Raw genomic sequence first — 16,426 nt, 5'->3', positions numbered from 1 at the left:
GATATGAATGTTTCCGTGTGTCTAAAACTCCTCCTCTGTGCACGGTAAAATAAAATCGTCATCGGCCAACAGTTTATTAGACACACGGTCGTGTTGGTGCCACAAGGGAAGGAGCTACAACAGAATAGCACTGCTTTTGATGGAAATGCCTGGGCAGTGAATACACGAGCTACTGGATTATATTCTTTTTTCTGCATCAACGATGTATGTGCGACGACAAAAGGGATTCGCCTGGATTCATATCGTTGCGCTGCTTTGTCTTTGTGACTGGTCCGCCTCGCAGTTATCCTACTCGATTTCCGAGGAGGTGAACAAAGGCACCGTAGTGGGAAATATTGCAAAGGATTTAAACATCAACTTGCAGGAGCTGGAGGCCAGAGATCTGCGTATTGTTTCGAGTTACAGTAAGACATATTTTGACGTGAATTTGCGGACCGGAAACCTGTTTGTCGACGAGAGAATAGACCGAGAAGAGCTTTGTCCTAATGTGGCGAAATGCTCCATCAAAATACAAGCTGCTTTAAACAATCCAATGAATATACACCGCATTGAAGTCAATATTCTTGATGTAAATGATAACTCGCCTTCTTTTATTGAACAAACGCATTCACTTCACATTTCTGAATCACTATCACCGGGAGAGCAATATCTCCTCCCAGTCGCAGTAGATGCAGACATTGGCAGCAACACGGTAAAGACATACAAGCTGAGTCAAAATGAATATTTCTCTCTTGATGTGCAAAGCGGCGGAGAACACGGAGTGTCCGCTGAGTTAGTGCTGCAGAAAGCTTTGGATCGAGAGAAACAGCCTGTAATTAAACTTGTCCTGACGGCTGTTGACGGAGGCAAACCACCTCGATCAGGAACTTTGCAGTTAATTGTTAACGTTATTGATGTTAATGACAATACACCAACTTTCAGTAAATCTCTTTATAAAGTGCAAGTCAAAGAAAACGCGACTCCCGGTTCACTTGTTATTAAATTAAATGCAACTGATGCAGACGAAGGCATGAACAGTAAGATCCTGTATTCTTTGATCAAACGAGGTAATATTGATCCATCAAAAATGTTTGATTTAAATTCAGAAACTGGAGAAATTACTGTGAAGGGAACATTAGATTATGAGGAGACTCCTGCTTATGAGGTCCGAGTTCAAGCGATGGATCAAGGTCCTGTTCCTCGTAGCGCACATGCTAAATTATTGATAGAGATAATTGATGTGAATGACAATGCCCCAGATATATCAGTGACGTCACTGATGACGCCTGTAAAAGAAGACGCAGAGCTGGGGACAATAGTTGCTTTTCTCACAGTGAGTGATACAGATGGAGGAAACAATGGTGTAGTTAACTGTAAGGTAGAGGGCTCTGTTCCGTTTAAACTTAAGTCCAACTACAAAAATGACTATTCATTAGTAGTAGATGGACCATTGGACAGAGAAAACACTTCTCTTTACAATGTCACCATTACAGCTGCAGACGAAGGAATTCCACCTCTGTCCAGCATCAGGGTCATTACTGTTCATGTTTCTGATGTCAATGACAACGCACCTCGTTTCATGGAGCCTGTGATAAAAATTTATGTGAAAGAAAACAGTCCAACAGGATCCATTATTTATACGATAAATGCTTCTGATCCTGATTTGGACAGTAATGCAAAGCTGACTTACAGGTTGTTAGATAACTCTCAGAAAAATATTCCAATTTCATCTATTGTAAACATCAACTCAGAAACAGGAGATATAGTCAGTCTGCAGGCCTTTAACTTTGAGGAGTTGAAAACGTTTCAGTTTAAAGTTCAGGCCACAGACTCTGGTGTTCCTCCGCTCAGCAGCAACGTGACTGTGAACGTTTTTATCCTGGATGAGAATGACAACAGTCCTACGGTTCTTTCTCCATACTCTGAGCACGGCTCCGTTAACAGTGAGAGCATCCCCTATTCTGCAGAAGCGGGATACTTTGTGGCAAAGATCAGGGCTGTAGACGCAGACTCTGGATACAACGCGCTGCTTTCTTATCACCTCTCTGAGCCCAAAGGAAACAACCTCTTCCGGATCGGAACCAGCACCGGGGAAATCAGGACTAAGAGGAGAATGAGTGACAATGACCTGAAAACTCACCCCTTGGTGGTGCTGGTTTCTGATAACGGAGAACCCTCCCTGTCAGCTACTGTGTCTATAGATGTGGTGGTGGTTGAGAGCACAGCTGACATCCAGACTCAGTTCAGACATGTGCCCACAAAGGACGATGGCTTCTCTGATTTAAATCTGTATCTGCTGATCGGCATCGTCTCGGTGTCAGTCATCTTCCTGCTGAGCCTCATCACTTTAATAGCTGTCAAATGCCACAGGACAGACAGCAGTTTCAGCAGGTACAGCGCCCCAATGATCACCACCCACCCTGACGGAAGCTGGTCTTACTCTAAAGCTACTCAGCAGTATGACGTCTGCTTCAGCTCAGACACGCTCAAGAGTGACGTAGTGGTTTTCCCCGCACCGTTTCCACCTGCAGATGCGGAGCTGATCAGTATTAATGGAGGAGACACTTATACCATGACTCAGACTTTACCAAATAAAGATAAGGTGAGTTGAGATCTCCACTGAAGGTCAACATTTCCTGTCTGAATGTCAAATCAAAATTCTACTGTCTGTCTTTCACCAAGTACTATTTCTATGCTTTTCTGAAAAAGATTTAACTTGACAGAATTTATCAGAGTAGTCATTTCCACCCATATGCAAAGTCTTATTCCTCTAAAATACAAAAGATGGAAAACCAATTGGTTTTAAAGTGTTAACAAGACTTTGTAAGGGATCTGATGCCTGCAGTGGGATTTGTTGGGCACTCTCCATGGTTCTGAAAACACATTGTTGTCTTCTGGGTCTTTGTTGCCTCACAATTTTTGTAGTGGTGGTTGTTGTATTATATGATCACTATTGCCTAGGCTGTCAGTTTGTTAATGTATTTTTTTTTCTCAATGTGACAGTGATAAAAATTGGTTTATTAAATCCTGAACATGCTTCAAATAGCAGATTGTTATAGCATTGTTGACTTATATGGAGAAGAATGGTCTTCAACATATAAGTCAACAATGCTGAGCTCAGAATATATCCATGCCTTTGGCTTAGTCCTTGCTTTTTTTCCCAGATATTTTTATCGCTTAGATCACTGTCTTCTGCTGTAGTTTATCTGGAAGTATTTGACGTGATACTTTCCCTTTGATACTGAAATTGTTTAAAGTGTGCTTTATCTATTTAAAACGTTAAGGTACAGCATATAACTTGTGTTTAAATGTGTGAAAAAGAGGTTGTGCTGCTCAATATTTTCATACTCGAGTTTTACCGCGAGGGGTCGCTCGTGACCACAGGTTTTTTGTGAGCTCGGTGTTTTCAGTCTCCTCCTTTTCCGTGTGAAGCTCGGCAGTCCACGAGTGCTTTATGAGCGGATAGCGATGAAAAGCAGAGGACTGGAGCGGATGGGATTTTAAATGTTGGGAGATCGAGTGGCTTTTTGTGGATGAATATGTTTTGAATCGGGACAATGCGTTTGAAAGCAGCGATGGGCGTCTGGAGGGGAAAGGAAATTCTCTGTTGGATGTTCATCCTGTTTTTATCTGACCGGTCTGCTGCTCAGACCGGTCAGATGTGGTGCTGGTTTCTGATAACGGAGAACCCTCCCTGTCAGCTACTGTGTCTATAGATGTGGTGGTGGTTGAGAGCACAGCTGACATCCAGACTCAGTTCAGACATGTGCCCACAAAGGACGATGGCTTCTCTGATTTAAACCTGTATCTGCTGATCGGGATCGTGTCGGTGTCAGTCATCTTTCTGCTGAGCCTCATCACTTTAATAGCTGTCAAATGCCACAGGACAGACAGCAGCTTCAGCAGGTACAGCGCCCCAATGATCACCACCCACCCTGACGGTAGCTGGTCTTACTCTAAAGCAACTCAGCAGTATGACGTCTGCTTCAGCTCAGACACGCTCAAGAGTGACGTAGTGGTTTTTCCCGCACCGTTTCCGCCTGCAGATGCGGAGCTGATCAGTATTAATGGAGGAGACACTTATAGCAGGACTCAGACTTTACCAAACAAAGACAAGGTGAGTTGAGTTCCCAACAAAAGTTATATTCGCTTATGTTAAACTGAAACATGACCTAATAAGTAGGCTACGATGTGCGGTTTCCAGCGATATGACAGACTACAAGATTCGTTTCAATGTTACTGGCTCCGCTGGGTTGTGGTATTTGTTTCTGTTGCCTCTTTTCTGTCCTTCGATGTCGGCTTTGGGCATCGGCGCTGCCAATGGTACTGAAATCACTGGGGCCTGTTAGAGCTCCTTTGTCACTTTGGGATCAGATCTGGGACCTTTTCACAATTTTGTCATTTCTCGTGATATTTTTCGTGAGTGTGAAAGCAAATAGGGATAAAAAGGTAAATAATGAATTTGGTGACAGATTTCTCCCCAGAACAATAATTCACTCGTATGAGAGTGAATGGTAAAGAGATTATGTGGGATATGAGTGAATATGGCTGTTACGTACTGGCATTTGAAGCAGAGGTCGTTGGTCAATAAGTGAGTTTTTCTAGTGACAGCGACGACGCTGTCCAAGGTGCTGAAATCTAGAAGTTGTTTTAGCATGCATGAACAGTCTGCCTCACTTCTTTGTAATTTAAACTTTAATAGCAGACTACGTCAACCCTCTTTCAAGTGTTTCTTTATTTTGAACACAAGGATTCCTACACAATTTAACATTTTTTATTGTCCACAACTTCTAAGACAAGACATTATTAAAATGTTCATGCCATTTTCAATAGCACAAATATAACAGTTGGTGTCGCCGGGAGACCATAATTTTCCATGTGGCTCAATCTCCTCCCTGACTCCTCCTCTGCGTGCGCAGCGTCAGTGCTCCGCCGCTGCTTTGTTAGAAAATACACAAATGGTCACAAGGCAGAGACGGCTTCGTCTGTTGATCACCTAAACTGTGGACATGTTCGAAAATGACTATTTCTTTCGTTCTGTGTCAGCGATGGGACGTGGAGGACTAACGGTCACGGTTTGGATACAAATAATAGCTCTCCTTTTTTTGTTTGACGGGTCGACAGCGCAGCTTTCCTTCTCCGTTTCCGAGGAGGTTGACAAAGGGACGGTGGTGGGAAATCTCGCTAAGGAATTACAGATTAATGTCCCGGAACTGGGAAAACGGGATTTACGAATTGTTGCTGGGAATTCTAAGACATACTTTGACGTGGATTTAAAAACCGGTGCTCTGTTCGTTTGCGATAGGATTGATCGTGAAGAGCTGTGTCCAAATACGGCAAAATGTTCCCTGAATATCGAAGCCATTCTGAGCCACCCGACGCATCTGCATCGCATAGAGATCCAGATTATTGATATTAACGACAATGCACCATCTTTCCGTGAACAGGAGAAGACTTTCAATATTTCTGAATCCTCTTTTAGCGGAGAGAGGTATCTACTCCCAATGGCGAACGACGCAGACAGGGGGAGTAATTCGGTGAAAAGCTACAAGCTGAGTCCAAATGAGTATTTCTCACTGGACGTACAGAGCGGTGGTCAGCACATCGAGTCTGCGGAGTTAGTGCTACAGAAATCTTTAGATAGGGAGAAACAGTCAGTTATTCACCTGACTTTAACTGCTGTGGATGGAGGAAAACCTGCTCGGTCTGGGACATTAAAAATAGTGGTTTATGTTATGGATACAAATGATAATGCTCCGGTATTTAGTCAATCTCTCTATAAGGCCAGGGTCATTGAAAACGCCCCATTTCAGACATCTATACTGACAGTAAGTGCTACGGATTTAGACGAAGGAATAAATGGTGAGATTACCTATTCATTTATTGAGAGAGGACAGTTCAATCCTGCAGCTGTATTCTCCATAAATCCAGAGACAGGGGAAATAACTGTGACCGGGAAAGTAGACTATGAAGAGCATACAGCATATGATATTCGTGTACAGGCTAGAGATAAAGGTGCGCCCTCTCGAAGCGTTCATGGTAAAGTGTTGGTGGAAGTGACTGATGTTAATGACAACACACCTGAAATCATTATCACATCTCTTATGAGTCCGGTTAAAGAGGACGCTGAGATAGGCACAGTGGTTGCTTTGGTCACTGTTACTGACAAAGATGGAGGGAAAAATGGTCTCACAGCTGCAAATATTCTTGGGTTGGTACCTTTTAAACTAAAGCTAAACTACAAAAATTATTATTCATTAACAGTTGATGGACCTCTAGACAGAGAGAGTGTGGCTCAGTATAATGTCACCATCATAGCCACTGATGAGGGCACTCCACCTCTCTCCAGCACAAGTGTCGTCCCTATTCACATTTCTGATGTGAATGACAACGCACCTCTCTTCTCAGAGCCTGTGATTAATGCATATGTGAAAGAGAATAGTGCAGTGGGAGCAACCATCTTAACTATAACTGCAGTTGACCCTGATAAAGAAGAAAATGCAAAAGTAACATATTCTTTACTAGATGGCATTTCAAAAAGTATTCCTATGACTTCTGTTGTAAACATAAACTCGGAGACAGGAGATATAATCAGCCTGCAAGTCTTTAACTTCGAGGAGTTAAAAACGTTTCAGTTTAAAGTTCAGGCCACAGACTCTGGTGTTCCTCCGCTCAGCAGCAACGTGACTGTGAATGTTTTTATCCTGGATGAGAATGACAACAGTCCTACGGTTCTTTCTCCATACTCTGAGCACGGCTCCGTTAACAGTGAGAGCATCCCCTATTCTGCAGAAGCGGGATACTTTGTGGCAAAGATCAGGGCAGTAGACGCAGACTCTGGATACAACGCGCTGCTTTCTTATCACCTCTCTGAGCCCAAAGGAAACAACCTCTTCCGGATCGGAACCAGCACCGGGGAAATCAGGACTAAGAGGAGAATGAGTGACAATGACCTGAAAACTCACCCCTTGGTGGTGCTGGTTTCTGATAACGGAGAACCCTCCCTGTCAGCTACTGTGTCTATAGATGTGGTGGTGGTTGAGAGCACAGCTGACATCCAGACTCAGTTCAGACATGTGCCCACAAAGGACGATGGCTTCTCTGATTTAAACCTGTATCTGCTGATCGGGATCGTGTCGGTGTCAGTCATCTTTCTGCTCAGCCTCATCACTTTAATAGCTGTCAAATGCCACAGGACAGACAACAATTTCAGCAGGTACAGCGCCCCAATGATCACCACCCACCCTGACGGGAGCTGGTCTTACTCTAAAGCTACTCAGCAGTATGACGTCTGCTTCAGCTCAGACACACTCAAGAGTGATGTAGTGGTTTTCCCCGCACCGTTTCCGCCTGCAGATGCGGAGCTGATCAGTATTAATGGAGGAGACACTTATAGCAGGACTCAGACTTTACCAAACAAAGACAAGGTAAGGGTGAATGCACAATAAACACAGGGAAGCCAATGATTTACCGTTACAATTTTTCACATGAATATAATTGTATAGCTAGCCACGTAAGGACCACAATGGATCCAAGTACTCAAAATGAATTTTGTTGCAGTTGTGTATAATCTGACACCTACTCATAATACCAATTTAGGAATCCTCAGCTGTGAAAATATTGCAATACTTGCAAATCAAATGCTGAAATTCTGCATTTGTTTCTTTGTGACCTGTTGGCCTCTTAGCAGTTGTTTGCAGCGTGCAACAATTGTGAACTTATCTTTTAGTTTTAGCCTTTTTGCTCATCCTTCTTTAAATGTGTCTACACTCTTGCTAGAACTCTAGGTGATGGTGTTTGTTGCTTCTCAGTTGATGTCGAGTCAGTGTGACTTTCTGTCCGCACTGTTGATTGACTTGAACATCACCACTAGATGTCACTATCACACCAGAGAGTTGAAGCACGTTTTTTTTTCTGACAAACACTCCTCCCTTTTCGTCTAAGAGAGGTGGTTCGTAATTCTTTGTTTGTCGTGGCAGCACAGAATATATTCACTACGTTGCAAGACTGATGTGGATGTATCATTAGTGAGACATGTTACCACAGGAGTGATTTTTTTCGAACAAATTCGTCTGGCAGGCAATGGACAGGATGAAACGACGGGATATTTTCCGGCACTGGATTTATTTTATGTTCCATGCATCTTGCATATGGAGTCTCGCCGCAGCACAGGTCGTGTATTCGGTTACAGAGGAATCGAGCTCGGGTACTACTGTGGGACATTTGGCTAAGGATTTACATTTAGACGTACAGGAACTGGAGAGCAGAGGTTTTCAGATTTCCGGACCTAATACGAGGTATTTCGAAGTAAACGTCAAGACTGGAATACTCCTGGTGAAAGACAGAATAGACCGAGAGGAGCTCTGCTCGCGTAATGTTAAATGCTCCCTGGAAGTGGAAGCCATTGTTAACTCTCCGCTCAATCTCTATCGCTTCGAGGTTAAAATCTTGGATATAAACGACAATGCACCATCTTTTCGAATTCCGGGAATTATTTTGAATGTGTCTGAGTCAGCTTTCCCCGGTGAAAGATTTACGCTACCAAACGCCTTTGATGCGGATGTCGGGAGTTATTCTGTTAAGGGCTATAAACTGAGCCAGAATGAACATTTCACCCTGGATGTGCAGAATAGTGGGGAGCAGGCAATTTCTGCTGAAATGGTGCTGCAGAAAGCCTTAGACCGCGAGAAACAGGCAGTTATCAAACTAACACTGACAGCTGTAGATGGAGGAAAACCTCAGAAATCTGGCACGTTACATATCACTGTTAATGTACAAGATGTAAATGATAATGTTCCGGTTTTTGACAAACAGTTGTACAAAGCCACGGTGGCAGAAAACACGCAGCAAGGTGCAACCGTCATTTCTGTACACGCTCAAGATTTAGACGAGGGTCTCAACGGAGAAATTCTGTATTCTTTTATCAACCACGACAATGACAACAACGTAAATAAATTTAAAATCAATGCAGTAACTGGAGAGATTACGGTAAACGGTGAATTGGATCATGAAAAAAGCAATGCAGTTGAAATCCGAGTCCAAGCGAAAGACAAAGCGCCAAACCCAAGAGCATCTCATTGTAAAGTACTTGTTGAAATCACGGATGTAAATGATAACCCACCAGAAATATCAGTCACGTCTTTAGTCGACGTAGTGAAGGAAGACGCGGCTCTGGACACAATGGTTGGACTCATAACGGTCAGAGATAACGACTCTGATAAAAACGGCGTTGTTCAAGTTAAAATAGTTGATCCAGTGCCGTTTAAAATTAAAAACACTTACAAGAATCATTATTCTTTAGTGGTAGACGGAACTCTAGACAGAGAACGAGCTTCCTTATACAATGTTACAATAGTAGCGACTGATGAAGGGGTCCCACCTCTTTCTAGTACAAGTGTTATTACAGTCCACGTTTCTGATGTCAACGACAACCCACCTCGTTTTAAAGAACCCGTCATAAACATTTTCGTCAAAGAGAACAGTCCTGTAGGCGTCATCTATACCATGACTGCAGATGATCCTGATGTTGACGAAAATGCAAAAGTGACGTTTTCTGTAATGAATAATAATAACAACAAAAACAATGTAATAGGGTCAGTTATAAACGTCAACTCAGAGACAGGAGATATAGTCAGTCTGCAGTCGTTTAACTTCGAGGAGTTGAAAACGTTTCAGTTTAAAGTTCAGGCCAAAGACTCTGGTGTTCCTCCGCTCAGCAGCAACGTGACTGTGAACGTTTTGATCCTGGATGAGAATGACAACAGTCCTACAGTTCTTTCTCCGTACTCTGAGCACGGCTCCGTTAACAGTGAGAGCATCCCCTATTCTGCTGAAGCGGGATACTTTGTGGCAAAGGTCAGGGCAGTAGATGCAGACTCTGGATACAACGCGCTGCTTTCTTATCACCTCTCTGAGCCCAAAGGAAACAACCTCTTCCGGATCGGAACCAGCACCGGGGAAATCAGGACTAAGAGGAGAATGAGTGACAATGACCTGAAAACTCACCCCTTGGTGGTGCTGGTTTCTGATAACGGAGAACCCTCCCTGTCAGCTACTGTGTCTATAGATGTGGTGGTGGTTGAGAGCACAGCTGACATCCAGACTCAGTTCAGACATGTGCCCACAAAGGACGATGGCTTCTCTGATTTAAACCTGTATCTGCTGATCGGCATCGTATCGGTGTCAGTCATCTTTCTGCTGAGCCTCATCACTTTAATAGCTGTCAAATGCCACAGGACAGACAGCAGTTTCAGAAGGTACAGCGCCCCAATGATCACCACCCACCCTGACGGGAGCTGGTCTTACTCTAATGCTACTCAGCAGTATGACGTCTGCTTCAGCTCAGACACGCTCAAGAGTGACGTAGTGGTTTTCCCCACACCGTTTCCGCCTGCAGATGCGGAGCTGATCAGTATTAATGGAGGAGACACTTATAGCAGGACTCAGACTTTACCAAATAAAGATAAGGTGAGTTGAGATCTCCACTGAAGGTCAAAATGTCCTGTCTGAATGTCAAATCAAAATTCTACTGTCTGTCTTTTAACAAAGAAAAGATGAGTTAAGTCTCCCGATAAAACTTTAACATTACCTAATTAATAAGGTACCTTTCCTCCGACATGACACACAATATTTGTTTCGACTGTTTTAGCTTTGCGTATCGGTGGAAAAAGTGTTTCCTTGCATTTGTTTCTTTGTCCTTTTCTGTCTTTCCCCGTCTGCTCAGGCAGTAAGCACTGTCCATGGTTCTGAAATCACGGGGGACTGTATCTGCTTCTTTGACACAGAGCAAACCCGGAGAGAGAAGGCTACTCCTAACTTCTCTTAAAGTCAAATTTTAAGAAAGTTAAATAGTCATCAAAAATAAAGTATTTAATGAAAATACAGCTTGTGAGTAACGTTGCAATATGTAAAGCATATGAGTCTTCACTCAACACGTTTAATAGATAACAACTTGTGATTAAGTGCTTAATAACACTGCCTAAAAATATAACCTGAATATTTGGCTAAATAATGATCGGAAAAAACATGGCTGTTTACAGCTACAGTACAAAAGCTGCTGGCTTAAGGCACAACATCGTGCAACCTTATTGTCTATCAGCTCAGTGTGAGCACGATGTTTTGAAGTCAGTGTTATCTGGAAATATATGAACCATCATTTTTTCTCGATTCCCGGTAGTGAGCTGTACTGCAGATGCATAAATCATAACAATGTTGTTGGAAAGAAGGAATCTTAGCATAACCAACAAACTTTGGTGGCATGCTGACTTTACCAGCTTTTGCATGTGGTCCATTTTAAAAGGTTAAGTTTGCAAACCAACAGTTGGTTTAGAGCAGTTCGCTTAAGATGATTAACTTAGTTACTCACTGTCAGAAGACCTGAAAGGTGGCGTGAACAAGTTGTAGGTTGTACCAGCGGTTGTTGAAGCAGTAGTGGGAAGACAGCAGTTGTTGTTAGATAATGAGGATTTACAGCAGTTCCAGTGGATTCACATGGCGACATATCCACTTCAAAAAGCGTCCGAGATGTTTTAAAGTGTTTAACCTGTAGTATAACATAGTTCCTAAACGTTTGTCCTGTTTGGCTTCAAACGCACTAATTCTGGGTGGTAATAACCTCTGTGTTCTACTTAACAAGTGATTTAGCTGCGAGCAGAGACTGCTTGAAACAATATGTTGAATTATTCCGTGGTTAGTGTACCTCCTTTACAACATCGTGCACGTGTTAATGTTTGTTTGGGCTTGGATTACTTCCCGACTGTCACCGCGCCATTTTTAAAATCCAAAAAGGCGCCTCTTCCTGCTGCTTCTTCTTCTTCTCCTTGTTTCCGGCAGACTGGGCGCCGTTTGGCTCATTGCTGCCTCCCGCGGTTCAAAAGTCGACACGAATCCATTGCACATGTTCTTCTTCTTCTCTCCAGCGGCACAATTAACCGAGCTCAGTGCTGCCGCTGCAGGGGGGGGGAATTTGGACTCGACACGGGTTGTGTTGCCTGACGTGAAAAAATACCGCAGGCCACGTGAGTGAGTGTGTGTTTAGTTATTTCACGAGCTGCTTCCATCGACTTCCTACAAACGTGAGTCACCATTTGGAGTATTTTACAAACCCTTTTCGAGTTCATGTGGATGACTTCATGGCTCTGCAGGGAGCGAGGCAGGTGTAAACAACCACAGTTAAGCTAATGTCTCCAGTTGCTTCCTGAGCTTTGTGAAACCAGTAATGTACCTCATGAAGTTGTCACGTTTCATGAGGCAGGGACGTTTTCTCCAGCTGGATTGCACCTGAGGGAGGTGATTATTGACAGCAGGTATATTTCTTGGGTGGGGCATTGTTTTTATTCGCATTAGTTTACATGTGTAGCATTTAGACATTATTCTGGTTGCTCTGGTAAGTTATACTGCTTTGTTCAACAGAGTAGTTCATGAGCGTCATCTGCTTTTCTAAATTCATAGAGCAAAACATGTCATAAAAGAATCAAGAAATGGAGTATGTATTCAATATGTACAGGTTATTTGTCTGTATGTGTGTGTGTGCCTGCTGATTTAGCTTTTCTTAGTTTTTTGTTCAGAAGTTGTGTCGAAGGCCTTGTACACTGATAGTGATTGTTATTCTGTTAAGGGCTACAAGCCTTTGTCAAAATGAACATTTCACCCTGCATTTGCCGAATCGTGGAGATCATGGCTCTGTCTGCTGAAGTGGTAGTGCAGAGAGTCTTAGACCACAACAAACAGGAGGTTATCAATCTAATGCTGACAGCTGTAAATGGAGGAAAACCTCAGTGATTGTGGCTGTTTAGCTCTTAGCTCAGGTTGAAGTTGCACGCTTGTGCTGGGAATTATCAGAGGTCGCATATCTCAGTGCATCCATTCACAGCACACAATTTCACTCGTCATAGTAGAGAAAACATAGGTGTAAGTCTGCATCAATGGTCGCCCTGTTTTGTTGAAGTGCCCCTGTAACCTGTAACAGTAGCACACTGAACCTGGAGCAGCTAAATGGAGCTTAGTGCTCACTTATTCAGTTATTCTCCTCTGTGCTTTTTTATTGTGACGTGTCTAATATAGTCTGTGAAAGTGTCTTTATAATATTGACTACGGTGGAATTTGTCCCACCTGTACTCTCACAACAGGAATATGAGGGACATGTCTCTGATGCACATGTCACTCTCATGACAGAAAATCAAATATGGGCAAAAATAATGTAGAACACTTGTGTGGGTGGTATTGTAGGTTTGTAGGTCATTTAATTCTCTCAGCGTTTTTTACCGTAAGAGTTTTAGCCTTTAGAGATCCCCTTCTCTAATCTGAAATATTGTTATTTTTTTCTCTCTTCAGCATTGTACTGCTTCTATTTATTCTACTCTTTCAATCCAATGTGTTTACTGAGATATTTCCATGAGCATTTCTGGAGTCACATGTTATCCTTCCTGATGCTCACCGTCAGAGCATTTAGTCCTCTATTTAGTATAGGCTAGTATTTAAGTAGTATTTTTAAATCCAATTGGTCTGTATTATAGGCTTATGTTTTCAACACATGTTCATATTTTAGCTGAAGGCACTGCACTCCAAGACCCCATTGTATTGTGAAACATGGTTATACTTTTATAGGGCAGTGTGTGACAGTGTATTTCGCATTACAGTATAGCAAAGGGTCGCTTTTGGCCAATAATACCAAATAATAACGAGGATATTGCTTTTTGTTGCTCTAAATAAAGAACTTCTTTTAACATAAATTTAAACGTTAGCTCTTTATAACTCCCCCTCATTCCCCAAATTCTGTGTTGTGCAATTAGATCTCCTTTAATTTCCCTTTCCCTGCCTGCTCCATGTCCCATTTTCCATTGCTCTGCAGTGACAGAACATACACGATATTATTCATCTCACGTCGGCTCCTTTTTCTCTCCCTCCTCCTCCACCATGCTGTCAGACCTTTCTCTCGTTCCCCTCCCCCTCTCCTTCAGCAGCAGCACTCTGAGAAGGGGAGCAGCTGAGAGAAATAACAGGGAATTAACATCCATCTCTGTAGACATGTGCGGATTGGCCTCAGAGCGCTGTAAACATGATCCAATATATTTTTCATTAACGTCCCTGATGTACATGCAGAGCAGAGGCGACCTTGATCCGCTCGCACCAACAAGCACATCGCGTTGAATTCGTCAGTGGATAAATCGAGCTTTTACGCGCGTTCCCGTGCCATTTGCACTTATTCATGATGGTTATCATGGCTCCTAACTGGTGGAACATGTGATGATATTCTCGGCGAGGCTCACTGTGCATTGTGTTGCTGTGGATCTATGATGCTTTCGAGTCACTCAGACGAGATGACCTCATTTCAGGGAGTGGTCCAGGGCAAACCAGCATGGCCTGATCTGTCAAAACTCAGTTCATTTGATTGGTTCAGTGCGTATAAGGGCCCTGTGCGCTCTCACACAGACTGCGCACGTTGCAACGCGATGCGAATGGGCTGTGTGAAGCTTAGAAGTGGGTCAGCGTGTGATTTAAAGATGGCAGCGCTCTTCATGCGCCATCTGACTGAAACCTGTGCCTCAGTAGACGCCGAGCTCCCTTTTTTATTTTTTTTCAAATATGCTCACAGGCTCTCCACACCACTGCATGAAACGATGCCCGGAGCGGTCTCTCTGCGTAAAAGTGGTCCAGCAGCCTACGTGTTATGTATTGCTGCAGCAGCTTTCTGTGGATGTGACTGAGGGGGAGGGGCAGGTAATTTTCCGCAGCAGCAGCAGGGAGCTTCAGGACCGAGGTATCAGCTCAGCTCGGCTCGGCTCGGCTCGGCTCGGCTCTCCCTCCTGCTCCGCGCTGCGGATGGGCGGGGCCGACAACACCTAGTGTCAGTCACAGCTGAGCCGGTTGGGCGGGGCAGAGGGCTGCGATGGATGAGCAGAAGCTTTTATCTGTGGCACCATCATCAGAACATCCTGTGTCTGTGTGAATGTGTTTGACCTCCGTATATATGGTTGTATAATATACTTATATATACTAGGCCATAATAATAATAATAATATGAGCATTCAAGAACTAATAGTGCGGATAGTGGCAACATGGATAGAATGGCATGGTTTAGAGTTTGTTTCTGATAAAACCTTCTATCTCCCCCCTCCCCAAGTGCTGCAACATGCATTCAATTATTGATCACACTACATTACCCTGGTGGAGGCACACAGCTAAGTGGTTCAGCTCATAGATTGCGGATCCTTGTGATGGAGCACACCGGTGGGTTTAACAGATGGACCCATTATGATGTAGAAATGCCCTTACCTCATCACTTTTCATACAGAGATACACAACAGCAGCATGTTTAACCGAAAAACATTAATACATTCCTAATCTCTGTCTATCTGTTTGTCACACACATGTCTTGTATAGGCTACTTCCTGTTTTTCTCCTTGACAAGGGTGTGTCCTTTGTGCTGGTGAGGTTAGCTCTGCTATCTGTGGTTACCATGGCGACTGCTCTGAGCCGTAATGAAATGATGAACTAGTCTGTTTCCAGGGAGCTGCCAGTATGCAGCCCGCCCCCCACCCAGACATCCACCCAGCATGTGTCGTCAACACAAGCAGGAAGGAAGCGGGGTGGACACAATAGGAGGCAGGAGAGATGGAGAAAGAGAGAGAGAGAGAGAGAGAAAGAGAAAGATGCGGACATTCAGCATCCTGAGCAGAAATGCCAAGTCAGACGAGGCAAGCGAGGGAAAATAGTGCATGCTATTTTAGAATCGTTCCTCAAAAATGAGAGGGTTTTAGAGGAAGCGACAAATGCATAAGGCGCAGATTTGAGCCTTGAGCATGAGATAGTGAGGAAAAGGGAGCTTCTGTGGATGAGATGGACAAAAAAGACCCACATTAAATACATGCCCTGCAGCTGAGTGAGAACATCACAGGCTTACAATTGGTCACAGATATGAGGAAGAACTTATCACCATCCCTCCTCTTCTCCCCACTTCAACCAAACTCATTCTGGGTCCATGCCCCCTCTTAGTGGCATCGGGATGCTGTCGCCGTCATTAGATTAGCTTTGTCATGCTCAGAAGCCCGGGTAGCATCCTCTCCCATCCGGCAAGGATACAAAGCCGGGGCATCCTAAGAGGGAAGTATCCAAAGCCTGCCTGCGTTTCCTGATAGCTTTGTTCAGTGCCACAGCAAGAATCTGTTTGATTTATGCAGAGGCTGAACCAGGACGACCAAGGAGCTGTTTAACCCTTACAGGGCCCCCAAAGGGAGGGATTTGTGCTGTTTTTAGTTCTCTCATGCCCTTTATGTTTGAAAGCAAGGTACACAAGGGATCAGCGCAAACATACATACCCGGAATATTCCTCCTCCACCAGCTTACTGTGTCCACCTGAGTAAAAGGATTGTGGTTAGCAGGGCTCTTTTGTTCCAGGGATTTTAAAATGGGGCAAGTTTTTGTGCATATTAGGAAAATAGGATGGGAA

The 16,426-nt window shown here is 43.7% G+C and overlaps 1 protein-coding gene across 19 annotated transcripts in view; it reads left to right on the top strand.

The window, feature by feature from the left end:
- LOC117769021 (protocadherin alpha-C2-like) overlaps positions 1-16,426 on the top strand; it is a 143,997-nt gene that overhangs the window by 101,102 nt on the left and 26,469 nt on the right. Inside the window, exons 1-3 of one of the 19 annotated variants that reach the window (XM_034597582.1) lie at positions 3,402-3,629; positions 4,754-4,759; positions 5,115-7,406. The exons of 14 other annotated variants lie outside the window; for them this stretch is intronic. In XM_034597582.1, the coding sequence (XP_034453473.1) occupies positions 3,537-3,629; positions 4,754-4,759; positions 5,115-7,406 (2,391 nt within the window). In that variant the 5' untranslated portion in view covers positions 3,402-3,536. Of the gene's footprint in view, positions 1-65; positions 2,582-3,401; positions 3,631-4,753; positions 4,760-4,923; positions 7,407-7,834; positions 10,447-16,426 lie in introns of those variants that run through there. 4 more of the 19 variants (XM_034597581.1, XM_034597587.1, XM_034597580.1 and 1 more) reach the window with 4 other exon arrangements.

The sequence above is a fragment of the Hippoglossus hippoglossus genome, chromosome 10 (assembly GCF_009819705.1).
Source record: "Hippoglossus hippoglossus isolate fHipHip1 chromosome 10, fHipHip1.pri, whole genome shotgun sequence".
NCBI lineage: Eukaryota > Metazoa > Chordata > Actinopteri > Pleuronectiformes > Pleuronectidae > Hippoglossus > Hippoglossus hippoglossus.
This window is presented reverse-complemented; position numbering and strand designations above follow the sequence as displayed.